The sequence below is a fragment of the Populus trichocarpa genome, chromosome 18, assembly GCF_000002775.5.
Source record: "Populus trichocarpa isolate Nisqually-1 chromosome 18, P.trichocarpa_v4.1, whole genome shotgun sequence".
NCBI classification, from domain to species: domain Eukaryota; kingdom Viridiplantae; phylum Streptophyta; class Magnoliopsida; order Malpighiales; family Salicaceae; genus Populus; species Populus trichocarpa.
This window is the reverse complement of record NC_037302.2, coordinates 11592883-11609525: the sequence shown is the minus strand read 5'-3', so window position 1 is coordinate 11609525 and position 16643 is coordinate 11592883. Positions and strand designations below refer to the sequence as shown.

General features: G+C 33.5%; 2 protein-coding genes across 3 annotated transcripts; one reads left to right on the top strand and one right to left on the bottom strand.

Moving 5' to 3' along the window:
* Nucleotides 1-4387: 4387 nt before the first annotated feature.
* On the bottom strand, nt 4388-5196 carry LOC7488991 (pathogenesis-related protein PR-1). The gene has a single exon (XM_002324451.4). It carries the CDS (start codon nt 5133-5135, stop codon nt 4629-4631), a length of 507 nt encoding a protein of 168 aa, XP_002324487.1. The 5' UTR covers nt 5136-5196; the 3' UTR covers nt 4388-4628.
* A 5867-nt stretch (nt 5197-11063) lies between these two features.
* On the top strand, nt 11064-14680 carry LOC7461598 (flavonoid 3-O-glucosyltransferase). 2 transcript variants are annotated; one of them, XM_024590156.2, is made up of 2 exons: nt 11064-11795; nt 13613-14680. In XM_024590156.2, the coding sequence occupies exons 1-2, from the start codon at nt 11291-11293 to the stop codon at nt 14470-14472; spliced, it is 1365 nt and encodes a 454-aa protein (XP_024445924.1). In that variant the 5' UTR covers nt 11064-11290; the 3' UTR covers nt 14473-14680. The 2 variants fall into 2 exon arrangements, with proteins under 2 accessions (XP_024445924.1, XP_002325073.1); XM_002325037.3 differs by having other exon boundaries at nt 11066-11780.
* The last annotated feature ends 1963 nt before the right edge of the window (nt 14681-16643 follow it).

Genomic DNA, 16643 nt, shown 5'->3' with positions numbered 1-16643 from the left:
AACAATACATTAAACAATTTTAAGAATATTAAACAATTCAAAAAAATTACAAAATAAACCCCCCAAAAAAATCCATAACAGTGCTGGAGAAGCTTTTTGAAATTGCATGCAGTGCTGAGACGGGTCTCTGAACAGGTGAACACTGGCAGCGCGTCTCTCCCACGCGCCACCCGCCACTGGCGGCGCGTGGGTTCACGCGCCGCCGTGAGAGAGCTTGGAAATAGCCTATCCCGAACGGCTTCTTCTTCTTCTGTCTTCCTAAACCGTCGGTGACCTGCAGGACAAGAAAAGAAACACACACAGCAGTCGATTTTAAATTTTTTCTTTGATTTCAATCTGTTTGTTCTTTCTCTCTTCACCGTTTTAGATCTTCTCCCCTCTCGGTTTCGCCCTCTTCTCTGTTGGTGTTCTCTACTGGTTGCTGGGGATGAAGGCGAACAGATCTGAGTCTGTGGGTGTCGCTTTGCTCTGGCTGTTAGAGCTGCGGTGGAGAGGGGAGGCAGTTGACCGGTCGGCGTCGCTGGTTGAAGGAGACGAAGAGGTTGCTGGTTGCTGCTGTTCGGCCGCCGCTTGGGGAAGCTTTGTCGCGTCTGTGCTGATGAGGGAGACCGTGGCCTGCGGCCGGTGGAAGAGGGAAGATCTGTCAGCTGTGGGCTGGAAGGCGGTGTTCTCGGTGGCTGAGAGAGAGAGGACGGCGGCTGACCGAGAGAGCAAGGAGAAAAGGGAACACTGGTGTTGGGGCAGGGGCTTTAGATGTGGCTGACGGCTGAGGCTTGGAGGCTGGAGCTGCGTTTGATCTCCTGTGTCGGTGGGCGGCGGTGTTGCTTGGCCGCGAGGGAGAACGACAGCCAGCGGAGGGGCCGGCCTGCTGGCTTTGGGAGCAAAACTCACAAAGCGGGGGAACGGTTTTGGGGAAGAAAACAGAGGAAGAGGTGGCTGCTTGTGTGGGGATGAGGGAGGGAGATCAGCGGTGGCTGGTTCTCTGGTTTGGGAGAAGACGCTGGGAAAGATGGGTTGTGTGTGGGGGGTGTTCGTGTGTGTTGCTGGAAAAGAAAAATGGAGCTGCGGTCTTGGAGAAGGGGAGAGGCCATGGCTGAGGGGGAGAAGGTTTTGCTCCTGTGAGGGGAAGAAGGGTGTTGGTTTTGTTTTCCAAAGGAGCGGCGGCTTGGAAAATATGAATGAAAATGGGGTTTGAAAGTGAAGCGGGGGGGGCGACCGGCCTTTGTGAGCAGGGAGAAGGAGGCTTCCGGCCGCCCCTGCTCTCTCTGGTTTCTGTCGGGTGTGTGGCTGAGGGAGAAGGAAATGGCGTGGGGCAGCTGTGACCAGCCGGGAGAGGGGAAAAAAAATTAGAGCCGGGGGCAGCGGCGGATAGTTTCTGTGAGAGAAGGAAGTGAGATTGGGGAGCCGTGGGCCCCTGCCCACGGCTGTCAGGAAGAAGAAAAATCTGGCAAAATCTGGCAAAATCCCTCCCTGGTGTGTAGCTGGAGATGACAAGAAATAGGGGTTCCCTTGGGGTGGGGCCTGTTGTCGGCTGGAAAAAAGGAAAAGAAGACCTAAGCTCCTGATTTTCAGCCGAAAGAGAGGGATCCAATGGTCTTGGGCCAGGGGGAGCGGCTGGTTGCCTCCCCCTCCAATATTCAAAATTCTCTATACATAGGTAAAATATTGTTTGGGCCTCAAAATTGATTCCTCAATTTTCTTTTTTTTTTAAATTTGATTTTCTTTAATTTTTTTGTATTTTTGAAAACGAGCAATATCAACGTCGACTCAATGAGGAAAATTAAAATTAACGCGTTAAAAGTTGAACGCGTTCGAAAGACCTTTGAAAATTTAAATTATTTTGAGACGATGCTAAAAATGCTAAAAACGATGCAAATGTATTAAAAATGTATTTTTTTGGATTTTCAATGTTTTTTTGCTATTTTTGGATTTTTCTGAAAATTTATCAAAACATGGGTCAAAAATTGGGTAGCAACAAGGTTTATGAAGTTATTTGATGAGGATAAATTGCATAAATTAATATTGATTTATTCACCATGAGGGTTGTTAAGCCTCTGCAATTACTGCCTTCTTGGCTTTTAGGGAGGCAATCTCAATCAGGGGTATAAGAAATATATAAATAAATGCATATTAATAAAAAAACAAAAAAAAAATACATAATCATAATCAGTCCAAGAGATTGGTCATGAAGTTCCACCAAACACTCTTCTCGAAAGAAGAAAAAAAAGTGCATTGGTCGCACGTCGTTATATTCAGTAACAAGGTAAAATTTGGGTTATGCCCGGAAGGTTCATCTAATTTTGGGCAATCATTGAAAGTATTCCTGTTGCAACATGATGATGCTTGAGAAAACTTCATTAATTGGATGTAGGCTTTTCTAACGGGCAACAACAAGACAAATGAGGGCATTACCTACGAAAACCTTCTGATGTTGAAGTCAAATTATGATTTAGATAGATATCATCTAAAAATAATGAGTACATAAAGAGTTGGATATTTTTCTCTTTCTTGAGATAATAAAATCTTTTTTTGTTGTTGCTAAAACATGTGATATATATAGCTAGATAAATATAAAAAAATCTAAAAATTATATAGGAAAAATATTCTAGCTACTCACGGTGGCAATTTTATTTTTTCATATAAAATTATAGCTTTTAATAAATAACAAGAGATAGGGATGAGAGATAAAGAACTCGGCTAGGCCTCGAACCTCTTAAATTTGGTGTGGGACTCGGTTCGGTTAGGTCCAATCAAGAATGTTACTTGGTTAGGCCGAGAAGAGCCAACTATACATTTTATTTTATATCATCATTATTATTTGCCTTCGAGTTTACACTTTTTTTTTTATATCATCATCATCGCAATGCAAAGGACAACCTAATAAATTTTTCAGTTAATATATGGTCCACTTCAAAAAATGAAATACAAAGCGTGAGCCATTTCTCTTATAGTTGTCATATGGATACTTAGAAATACATACGATGATTTAATGTCTTATTTGAGTAACTATTAAAGTTGAGTTGAATAAGGATTTGATTTGGATAAATTTATTTAATTTGGTAAAACTAAATTGAATTTATTAAAACCAGTTGAGTCAAAAGTTAATTTATTAAAAAAAAATTGATAATATGATTTAAAACTTTGATGTTATTTTATTAACTAAAAACTTTTACAACCAGCGAAGACCAACATATATAAAAATATTTAATTTTAATATTCAATATATATAATTTATCATTATAATTGATCTACTAGATCAACCCACTAATCCTAGGGATTGACTCATAATTGTGTGATCGAGAGATTTGATCGAGTCGAGTTTAACAACTATGATTTCTTTACTCAAAATTCCATTTATTTATGATGGAGATAACCCTATTAGTACCTATAGTTGTTAAACCTAACCCGACCAACAGGTTGATATAAAAAACTCATTATCGAGGACCTAACCATGATCAAATTTAAAATTAAATCAACTAAAAAGTTGATTTACTTAGATTTAGATCTAGTTGACTTGATTAAAATCCAACAGACCTGATCAAGTTAGCGTAACTTATTTTAACCTAACCAATCAATTAGAATGTTATCATTTTAGCATTTCATAAAATTAAAAAGTGATTCAAGCCAATGATTGGATTACTCATAACATTTACCAAATCAAAACTTAGTTGTGAATGACAATTATGTTGATACCATAGGTTAAAAGCCGCAATGTGACATCAATTGTGCTTCTTACATAGAAATCACATATTTTACCTTGTACTTATCATGTTCCGTAATGTGATGCATGATATTTTTAAAAATAATTTTTAATTAAAATTACATTAAAATAATTTTTTTAAATTTTTTTTATGTTTTACATCAATATATCAAAATTATTAAAAAATATCTTGAAAATATTAATCTTAAAAAAAACAATTTAAAAAGTAGAATAACTTAAAGCGGGGTGCATGTAAGTCTGGTGGTTGGTTCTCTTATTTGATGGGTGAGTTGATGTTTTAATAGCCGGGTGGTTGGTTAACTTATTTAATGGGTGGGTTGATGTTAATTACTCTGTTAAATTCCTTTACATGGTAGTAACTCCACTCTACCACTCTTTCATCTAAAGTTGCATTATTTATAATTATTAAATAGAATTTACACACAATAAGAACTCTAATTATAATTTAAAGGTCTAAATTGAAAAGATTATGGATTTATCTTACGTACAATCATCTCACATTTTCCACTTCTAATTTATAAATATAATTATCACTCACACTCACACATATATTCAACACAAATTAAAGGTACAAATGATGAAGGCGTGGGATCCAAAATATTGAAGATTAAGATTATAGTGAAAGGAAGAGAAGCTGAGACTAAAAGGATATGATGAAGAACAACGAAAAACAAGAAGCCGCACGTTAATATTGAAAAAAATCTAATTGCCACTGGCAAAAGCAGTAGTACTGCTTTATTCAATCCCCTTTTTTTTTTGTCCTAATTATTTTTAATGTTATATTGAAATTTATTTTACAATAAATACATATGATATAATTTAGTTATCACATGAGATTGGATTTCCACACAAAAGAGAAAAAAGAAAACAAAAAGAAAAACAACTACGCAAAGACTTCAAGAAACATTCAATAAGGCTTTTCTCCTATGTAATTCCCAGGAGGATCATAGTTGCAGGTCATGAAAACACCTCGTCCACCAAAACAAGTCACTCTAGCACACCCAATTCTTCTTGTATTCCTCCACACAACTTGAGTATAATGTCCACATTCTTCGCCCTGGGCACAAGAATTAGACCTGTAATCATAACATTTACGCTCTGAGACCCACGCCACGGCCGCCTGAGCTGGAGTCCAGTCACTGCCACTACCCCAAAAGATGTTCTCACCGTAAGGTCCATTAGAATGCTTTAACGCACAGTCAGAGCGCCTCTGGTTGGCATACCATTGTGCGTAACGTTCCAATTTTGCATCCCACACTAATGGTCGGATCCTCAATGAGGCTCGGACAGCATTTTGAGGAGCCAAGAATCGGTTTGCCGTGCTAAGGTAGGGATTTGGTCGTTTGGTGATGACAGCATGAGAGCTAGAAACGAGAAGGATAAAAATGGCGATGGAAGCATGCCAAGAATGCATTTGCAGAACAAATAATTTAACCTTTCATTCGGGAATTTTAGAAGGGGTCATTATATACTTATATATTTACGAGGATTTGGTAGAAACATCAGAAGGGGTATTTAAGTCAACTAAGGGTGGCACCCATGTTCGATAATGATTGCCACATTTGTTTTCGTGGAGGACATAAGTTTTTCTTTCTACAATTTCATAATTTCGGGGGAGCCCCCCTGTTTCTCTTTCAAGTGCACCTCCACACCCCTCATTTTGACAAGACGACACAGAGAAACACAAGTTTAGGGTGGAAGGAAAAAGATAAAAAAAACAAAAAAAAAGAGAGGTTCTATTTAGATTTTATTTGTTAAAGTGTTTTTAAAATTTTATTTTAACTGAAAAAAACATAAATTCATGTTTTTTTAAATGTTTTTCAATGATTTTAATATATTAAAAATATAAAAAAATTATTTTAATATATTTTCAATTAAAAAATACCTCAAACAATTCAAGATATTAAATTTGAATGTTTTTAATGAGATAAATTGAAATCTCATCGTTTATCTTCTGTTGAGACAATATGTTCATGGCCCGATTCGGTATTATCGAAGAAAATTAAGTATTAATCATCTATTTTAGATTGTAAGTAATTATACTTTAGAAATACAACAATATCAAATAAATATAATATTTAACTAATCTTTTTCGCAAAGATATTTTTCGTTTTTTTTTTATATTATATAAATAGAAAAGGTATAATATTGGTTATCAAATGCAGCTAATCCAGCTAAATAAACAAGTATATACTCCGGATTCTATCTAATGTACAGATTATAGACTTGTTCAAGTGAAAGCTGTCATATTTGAGGGTCTTAATTTTATATTTAAGCAAGATCTGATTAATTAAACATATCCAGCTTTGCCGAAGCCCAATAAGAACACAACACGTTAAACATTTTTCAATGTTGGGGAAGATTTTCTTGTATAATTAATGCTGGGAAACTGGAAATACTCTAACATCTTTGCTCTGCCGAAAAAACAGAAGAAGAAGAAGACAATGACATGATTGGGAAGACTTTTGATGAGCTAACGTTATTATGTGGTCATCACTTTTGTTGGCCAAAGATGCCCATTGTTCTTCACAAATGTCAATGATAAGAGTTGTCGTGGAAATATTTATATGCTCAAATCCTCGATGCTGCCCCAATCAACGGAGAGATTGAAGCACTTGAATTAATGTAGCCGAAAAATCAACGAATAGGTTTCGACTGATTTCGAGTGTTCCGATTCATTTTTATTTAATTTTTCTCTTGGCTGTTGTTCAAAGGAATATATATTAATTATTTCTGTGTTCTTTAAATGTATTATTGGTTGAAAAGTATCTATGATTTTCTTACCAAATCCAACCAGACTCCTGACCTTTCAGTTCTTTTTTTCTTTTATTATTATTATTTAGGCCTCTCGGTCATAGTTTTGAAATCTAGCCCGACCTAACGGATTGATCCGAGATTCAGGGCAGGAACTAGGCTGGATTTAAAAAAAAATAAAAAAAGTCAAAACCCGGCGTGACTCGGCAAGATCGGATAAAAAATCTTATTGTAACCCGTTGACTTTTTTTTTATTACTAAAATAATATCGTTTTGATTTTCTTAAAAAATTCTAAATTAACCCGGACAACCCGGTAACCTGGTTAAAACCTAGTGAACCGGTTAAAACCTGGAACCCGAGCTTTGAATTGAACCGGCCACCAGGCCGGGTTTTAAAACTCTGCCCCCGGTAGTGTTTTCTTAGGCTTCTGTCAATTAATCCTCGTCAATTAGCACGTGATGTATACGTGTGTGACCGACCACTTCCTCCTAATTTTCATTGATGAAAAGCCTGAGAACGGAGGACCCGGCCCGAGATGGTGTTTTACTTTGACATGATAGTTCGAGGGGAGATTATGGATGTAGTTGGATTGGGTCGTAAGTTTAAGGCTCTCTTGACCAATTAGCTTTGTTCCTAATTTCTTTATAATTTGAGTTTATTTATTCCAACTTCTTACTACTACTACACCACTTGATATTGTCGTCGTCTTTTTTTCTTTTAGTTCAAAACCCAGAAAATATCCGGATGCTCCCCAGATATAAGAAGGGTAACTTTCTAGAGAGAAGCATTACTTCTGTAGTGGTTAGGCTTTCCATGGGTCATCTTGAAATATGATTTTGCATCACGTGAGATTCTTTGCTGAGATTTCATTTCTGGCTTGAGATGGCTTTGCTTTCATGTACAATTTTAATAGCAAACTGTCAGCATTAAGGTTACTCAATCATAAACTATGAAGAAATCACTCCATCATATAGATTGTTAACAGTTTACCTCATTATAAATTACAGATGACTCACCTGATTATGGGTTATGAGAAGGTCACAAAATCACAATTTACGGGCAGATTACTTGATCACATATCACATATAGATCACTCAATCACCGACCATACGTGGAAAAATTCTAAATATTTTTCACACAACAGTCATCTTACTTGAATAACAATACTATTCTAAAAAATAAAGAAAAAATCCTTGATTTTCAAAATAATTGATTTTTGAAACATCTACAAGGATAATTATCTCTTGATTTGTTAATATCAAAATTTTTCAATGGATTTTTCTCCCAACCAGGAAATGTTTTTACACTCCTTTTTTCTTTACAAATTTATTTTTTAAAGTTCCTTACAAGACTTTATATCATAAATATTATAAAGAGAAAGACAATTATCATAATCTAATTTTAGGTCCCCAAAATTATTTTATGTAAAAAAATATATTTTTTAAAATATTCTAAAATCTAAAAATTATTTCTAGACTTTTTAATACCTTTATCTTTGCATCAATCAAGATCACAGGTACCCAGAATAATGGTCATGATATTACTATCTAATTCATGAAAAAATCATAACAAACTCACACCTCAACTGTTGAAATTCCCCGGATGATATAAGTAACCATCTTGACAACTGTAAAACATGACAAATATTTTTACTTAGATGCAATCAATGGTCATAGTTCCTTCTTTAACATGAAGGACTGAGATTCCACCAGCTCACAAACCTTGAAACCTCCTTATTTCTTCTATAAGAATCCTACAAAACCCTAACCCAAGCAATCCCAGGAGGACACTACCATTTATTCGAATCCTAAAAGTCATCCCTTCATTATTCATACATCGTTTCTCAACATCGAAAAATTCATCCCTTCATATCTCTCATTTATGTTAAACATTAACAGTGGAAACCCCCATCATACAAACACCAAAAAGAATGATGGGGTTTTTCTCATACTACTGTTTCCTTCGTACAAATCTAAATATCAAGTTTTCTTTTTATGTAAAGAATGATGATCATGGATTATTTGAGTTGATCTTGCTATTATTGTAGTTAGTATTGTTTTCTTTTATGAGAAAATCTCTTAAAGGAAAGTATTCTGAACTAGTTAGACATATAAATGGTTAGTGAAACTGGTACTCGGTGGATGTCGGCCAGGACTCCTTGTAATTGGTGAGGAGAAATATATATGGGGAAAAATTATGAGTGGTCACGTAGTAATTAAAAGGAATTAGCAATTCTAAAATATACACCGGTTCCAGAAATTCAGGTAAATTGTTAGTTATGCTTAAGGAAAAAACGATGTCGACATTACAACATCTTTTCTTACGAAAGTTTATCTTTACTATGTGTTTTCTCTTAAATTTGTCTTTTTGATTGCCTTTATTTATTATTTTTTAGCTAATCATTTTTTTTACTTAATTTCAAATCATTTTATGAAAAATTTGATGTTGATCTCTAAAAATAAGAAACTCGTTGATTTGGTTATTCGTAAAAATTGAGTTCCTTTTAATTAATATTTTTTTTATATTTTTAGATCATTTTAATGTGTTGATGCCAAAATTTTTTATTTTAGATGTTTCTGCTAAAAAATATATTTATCAGATGTAAAACAAATGTGAGAAACCAAAAATAGTCTTTGCAAAAAAAAAAAAAATCAAAATTACAAGGATAAAAATATGCAAAAATAGCTTTTAAGAGTGACTTGGCCACGATGCTCAATATATACTAACATAAATTTGATTTTTTTATTATATGTATTTTTATCCTTTTTTTTTCCTTGAACATTTGTATACTTAACCCAAACCCACTAAACCTATGGATACAACCCAAAGAATTTAGCCCAAATTAATGAAACAACATTCATCAAAGAAAATCCAAGCTCACGGACCGTGCTAAACAAATCTAAGCACTTTAAAGCCAGCCCAAACTTCCTTTTTAAACGACAAACACAAGACTTGTGTCTTTAACCCATGAATTAAAAAAAAAACAAAAACAAAATTTGAGACTGTGAAGATTAAACCAAATTCTGTAGCTGGGAACACAAAGATAAAGAGAAATGGAAAAGGAGCAGTCATGGCAAATATGGATTAACAACACGAAGCATGGCTGTCAAAGTGATTTCTCATGATGCTGAGACCCAACAAAGACCGATGGTCGATCGAAATCTTGCAAGTATATCATGTTTCCTACGTATTCAGACAAGGATCGGACAAAGACTTGAAGGAATTCATTCCAAAAGACAGGCATTAATTAAAACCAGGCCAAAAACATATAAATCGACGGGCAGAAAATATAAAAACAAAGCAGTTTACCTTCAGTTTCTTGATGGAAGCAAACCAAGAGCAACAGTAAATTAATCCTCCTTGACTGATCTGGAGAATACCTTCGTTGGCTGCAAGCTGCACCATTTGTATTTTTCATTTTATTTTTTCATCTTTTTAAATTTAATATTTTAAATTATGAACTTATATATAAGATATTTTTCCGGTATTAAATAAACTAGTTTTTGTTTTTAAGAAAATATAAAAACAAAAAAAATGCATTTATGTTTTAAATTGAACTGCCAACTTTCTCCAAAAAAATCATGATTGTATTTTTAATAAAAAAGAAAAATACAAAAAAAAATATTGCATGGTTTAACATTTCTTGAAATCACCAAAATTTTTTAATTTAAATAGTTTTTATATTTTGCATATATCATGAATTTAATAAATTTTTTATTAAATCTATGGGTACTTGTGTATTAATTTTTGACACTTGTGTATTAATCTTTTTATTGATGATTTTTAAAGAACCATCTCAACTTAAAAGATTAAATTTTTGAGTTGAATTGATTCTTTAATATGGTATCAGAATCCTGATAACCAAGTGGTCACGAGTTTAAATCTTACTATCCTTATTTATTTGATAAAAATAAAATGTATTAAAAAATAATATAAATTATATTTTGGGATCTCATCTAAAAATTTAAACTTTAAGGTTGAGATGATTCTTTAACAATGACACAATCCTAACTTGCACTAAATATAGGGACATTAAAAAAAGTTATATGATTTAAGATGAACATTTTGAAACTTTTTCATTTAAAAGGATATTTATTTCTTCAAGGTTTTATAATTTAGTCAATGTATAAATAAATTAGTTCTACAAGATTGAAAAATTGTATAATATTTATGGTATAATTATCAATATTTATAACATTAAAAGAAATATAAACATTAAAAAAAGATAAAATACAATTTTGATTTAAATAATATATTAGTTATAAATTCAATTGTCCCATAACATCATATAATTAAGCACAACACAGCATAAAAAAAAATACTTAGATAACATGGCAAGATTCAAACATAGTAAAAAATAGATAACTGTAAATAATGTATTTATATGTTGGATCTTACATGATATAAATTATAAAGCATCCTATTTTAGTTCATAAGATAAAACGCACCTCTTCATGGTTAAATTATTTTTAAAAAAATAATCTTATTTTGGGTAAAAAGGTGGTTAAACTTTGTTGAGCAGAAAAATTAAGGCCAGGCCATTTACCAAACTATTTCTGTCCTCGTCCATATCGACCTTTCACTTGTTGCAAACTCTTAGGTGCGCACGTTAACACCTCCCCACTAAAGATAGTCACATACACACAATCAACCTTCCCCTTCAATCCGCCATCAACCTAGCTCCAGATCTTCATTAATTTCTCCTCTGTAACAACTACTCCATCAAATGTTCACCAATATCTGAAGCACATTGTGCATGAAAACACAGGGCATAAACCTAAATAGTATCCATTAGAACAACAAGCTAAATCACCATGTCAGAAGCAAAAAACGACTTGAAACACATTGCTGTGCTAGCATTCCCGTTTGCCACCCATGCTGCTCCCCTCTTTTCCCTCATTAGGAGGCTATCCACGATGGCTCCGCAAGCGAAGTTTTCATTCTTTAGCACAAAAGAATCCAATAGCAAAATTTTCTCAAATCAAGGGCGGATGGAAAGCATAAAACCCTACAATGTAAACGATGGTTTACCTGAGGATTACATGATTTCATTTGCAAATCCCCATGAGCCGGTTGAGTACTTTTTGAAGGCGGTCCCCGGGAATTTTAAGCAAGCCATGGAGGTGGCCGTGCAGGTTATTGGGAGGGAAATTACTTGCATCATCAGTGATGCATTCTTTTGGTTTGGGGCGGATATTGCACGCGAATTACACGTACCATGGGTGCCACTTTGGACTGCTGGACCTCGTCCCCTCCTTTTGCATCTTGAAACCGATCTAGTCCGCCAGAAAATGGGAGGCGATGGTAAGGTTTTTGATGGTATGATCATAAAGTATATGTTCGAATTTGCATGATTTCAAGCCTTGTTTCTTATTTTAAAGGTTTATATTCATTCATATAGTCGTTATGCATTCAATTGCCATCCACATGGATATCACATCGATCAAAGTAAAAATAAATCAATTGTGAAAAGAAATAAAAGGCACAATTTTGATTTTCAGGAAAAGAATCCGGCCCCATATTAGGGTTTGGATCCGCATAAAGAAAAAGTGCGTAAGCAAAATTTGCTGACACTGATCCAATAAGATATCTTGAAGTTCTCTTCTCCACTAATTTTGAGACAGAAATAACATTATTTGCAGAATAAATTATAGTTGTTTTTTGGGTCAATTTTATATTAAAGATGGTATGAATGGCTTGGTAAGTGGAACATACTTACTAATAAGTTTACTTTGAAATAACAAATTATCAATAAATTCTGTTATAATCTTTTAAGATCAATAAATTTATTTTCAAAAACAAAAATTCATGTTTAATTGTGCTGTCTGTATTGCCCTCTTCATAAATTCTAAGAAAGTATCATTTAAATGGTTTGAATTTATTTTCTTCACGTTTAGTTTTTGTAAAAATACTTTTCAAAATAAGTTTTTTGAACTTCTTAGTTTTCTCTCTTGTAAAAGAATTTATAATTGTAATATACCTTTTCTTATGTTACCATTATAGTAAATCATGATTAAATTCAAATAAAATTATGATTATTAAAGTAGAAAATATTATTCTTCATATATGCAAATCAAAATTTTAATTATGAAATCTTAATGTTCATTAGCTTAATGAGGTGCTCTAAACCTTTTTCAAGAATTTTATCTATTAACAAGAATAAAACCATATGATAATAACTCACAGCTTATTAATGTGCATAGATACTAACATTTTAACATATGTTTGGAAATTTTTGAATTAAATTTAATTAAGAAATTTTAATGAAATCTCATGTTTGAAATTTTTTTAAGTGTTAAGAATTGAATTCAATCTCTAAAAATACTATAAAAATAAATCATAGATTAACCATTCTGATTTACAATTAAAAAAAAATTGATATTAAAACTAACTTTTCTAAAATGCTCTATTTTTTAAAAAAATCTTTTAAAAAAATGAATATAATAAGAGTAATATTAGAAATAAAATGAATTGAATTTTATCTTATTGTGAATTCAATTTATTTATCAATTAAATTTAAGTAAAACAATATAATTAAATTTAATTTAAGTCGAGAATTATTCCAAATAAATTGTAAAGAAAGTCGATTCATTAATGAACACACTAAATTAAGGGTAAGAAATTAGAACCTAGACGTGGGCCTAAATTGTAAAGAAAGTTGATTTATTAATGAACACACTAAATTTAGGGTAAGAAATTAGAACCTAGACTTGGGCCTTGCCAAAACTAGGCATGGCCTTAGCCACTTAAGTGAAGGATATTTGAACAAAACATGTAGCCGTCTTAAAGGCCTGAAACGCAAATAATGGTAATGATTTTAGATCAAGGGGATACTCCTCTGTAGCATTTGATATGAGACAGTAAAGTTAAGCATGAAGGATTACTTTTTCCATGGCTGACAAGTGAATTCAAGAGCGTTTCAAAGATGCAAAATCTCTGCAGTGAACAATGTGACCCTTTTATTTCCTTATTAATTTTTATGATCCAATTTAGCTCAAATACTTGAGTGAAAATGGCCTAAACCATAGAATTGTAAGTTTAAATGAAATGTATTTCTTTCATTCTCTGCTTAGCTTACTTTCTACGTCCTTCTTGCTAATCTGTTAACTATTTAATTTCATGTTTCATTTTTGAAGGAGTACCGGAAGATAGAACCATGGACTTTCTTCCAGGTTTTTCTGAAATACGAGCTGCTGATATACCTAAAGAACTGCTCTATGAAGACGAAAAACCAGGAATCCCAGCAATATTGTATAAAATGGGAAAAATGTTACCACGAGCAGCTGCTGGTGTATTAAGCTCGTGGGAGAAATTAGACCCTGATGTGGTGAATCAGCTCCAGTCAAGACTTCATAATTTTCTTGAAGTTGGTCCCTTAGTGTTGACATCTCCAGATCCTGTTATGTCCGATCCACAATGTTGCCTAGAGTGGCTGGACAAGCAGAAACGAGGCTCAGTCTTGTACGTTTGTTTTGGAAGTATGATAATGCCACCACCTCATGAGTTAGCAGAGTTAGCAGAAGCACTAGAGGAATGCGATTCGCCATTTCTTTGGTCATTTAGAGACAATCCTGAGGCAAAATTGCCTGAAGGGTTCTTAGAAAGGACTAAGGAGAAGGGAAAAGTAGTCTCATGGACTCCACAGTTAAAAGTCTTGCAACACAATGCAACTGGAGTGTTTCTTACACATGCTGGATGGAATTCGATTTCAGAGAGTATTGTTGGATGCGTGCCCATGATTTGTAGGCCTTTCTTCGGGGATCAAGCCTTGAACACAAGGACTGTAGAGGCTATATGGAAAATTGGTGTTGGGATTGAAGGAGGGACGATAACTAAAGATGGAGTAACCAAAGCTATAAAACTTATTTTGTCAACCGAAGAAGGAGAAAAAATGCGGAAGAACGTTGAACACCTCCAACATCTTGCTTTGGATGCAGTGTCAAATGGCAGCTCTTCGAAAAACTTCGAAGCACTGCTAGTGGTTGTCACCAAGTAATGTGAGATGAAAATTCCAAGAAATTGTTTTTCCGAGGGTAAAATCATGGAGTATAAAATCATTTGTTTTTCGAATTTACGATTTACTAGTAATTTGGATTTTGAATTTTATGTTATGGAAGCCTTCGCTTTGTAATCAAAACCAAAATCTGGCAGCAATTTTTAGCTTATTACACGGGCGATTGACGATCGCTGCAAAGTTTCTATCCTGACACGTACCTAATTTATTGATTAACAGAAGCTAATTTATTGCAAAGTTTCTATCCTGACACGTACCTAATTTATTGCAAAGTTTCTATACTCAATCAGCTCTTTTTATTATTTCCTGTTCCATTTTTTTTTTTATAAAAATCGAAATTTATTGATTAACAGAAGCAGTCATTAAGATGGTGGCTGGAAACTGCCATCAAGCAAAACAAATTACATCCAGTTTATGAGCTCATAATCTCGGCTTAAAGCCTCTTATTTTTTTCGGACTCGTCTGCAACTTCATTGGACTCTAAATACATGTCTAAACAGGAGCAGAGCTAGAAAATAAAATTAAAGGGGCAAGGTTTCAGTTGTTTTATTATTCAGACTAAAACTATAAATATTATAAAGCAATTATTTTTTAGCATGCTGGGTTTTTTTCTTAATAATTCCATGAATACAACATTGTGCGTGAAGAAACAAAAAAAAAAAAAAAGATCTAGCCCTACGCGAAGGACTTCAGCCATTGGTGAAACTGCTTTCACAAGTTCCCAAGATTAATTCAATCTTTCATCAACTTCGAAGCTCGCGAGCACAAAGTCTAGCTTTCAAGAAATTTGGGTGTCAAAGAACCATGTGTCGAGGCCACCAGAAAAGGCACAATTCAATGAATCCTTTCTTCTTCTTCTTTTGAACTAGAAGGGTATGATTCCTCAAGTGGATGTCCCTATTCCATATCCTTATGGCGATATGCTTTCAACTCTCAATTATGTATTTTCGTTTCAATCCCAACAAACTACATAGTAGACTCTGTGGGAGCATAAAATCTCTTATGCCATTTTTTAATCAAAGTCTTGCTGTTGAGAAATTTGGGGTTTTTAGGGGTGTGTTTAGATTGGTAATTAGGGATTTTTAGTTACTAGGGTTTGTGTTGATGGATGTATCTTTTAGTTTTTTTTTTCTTAATTAACGTGGATGTCCGGACCAGCTTACGCATACCTCGACTAATCTCACGGGTCCTGAAGTTAACGACCATGTAAACCTCTAGTGGTTATCATATTAGCAACCACAGGACTCGAACCTGAGACCACAGGGGGAGCAAACCCCTTGATCCCAAACTCTTACCACTGAGTCACTTACTATATGGTTATCTTTTAGGTTTTTGTTTGGGAATGAAATGGTGGTGTTTGGATTCTATTTTTTTTTATGGGTATTTTAATTGATTTAAACAGAGAAGGAAAGGGATGACATTAGATTAATTTTTTTATTGGGTTTAAAACCTTTGTTTTAATTGTAGAAGAGAAAGAAATTGTATCTGAATAGAGAAATCATGTTTCTAAGAATGAAATTCTATATTTTTAATATATTATATATGTGAGTAGTTTGGTCATTTTGTTATGTTTGAAAAAAAAATGATTTAAAATGTAAATGGTAAATTTTCAAACTAAAATAGGTGATGCTAAATATAATTTTGCCTCAATAAAATTATAAAAGCAAGTGATATTATAGTATTTATTTCAAAAATCAAGAGTTATTAAGAATTTGGATTTGATCAATTTTTTATTTATAAAAGTGTTTATTATCCTTTTCTTTTAGTTTTAGGATAGGAAATATCTAACTAATTTTAATCAATAAAAGCATAGTTATTAAACCTGGCCCGAGGTTTGACCCGGCCAAGGGGCCAAGTCCCGGGTTTCATGGGTCGACCCGGGTCAATTCGGGTCAACCCGGAAAAATTAAAAAAATTAAAGTTTTAATATTTTATATGAAAAAATTAAGAAAAAATCCATGTAAATATAGGCTATACATATTATAAATAATGAAGTTTAAAAGAATATTTTAAAAAGTTTTTTATCCCACATTAAAAAGATATTATGTTAAGCTTTTAAGTTGAAGTATTTAAACCAAAAAAGTTTCTTATCCCACATTGAAAAAAGATAACTTTTTCCTTGGAAATATAGAGTATATGTACTAATGTGTTTC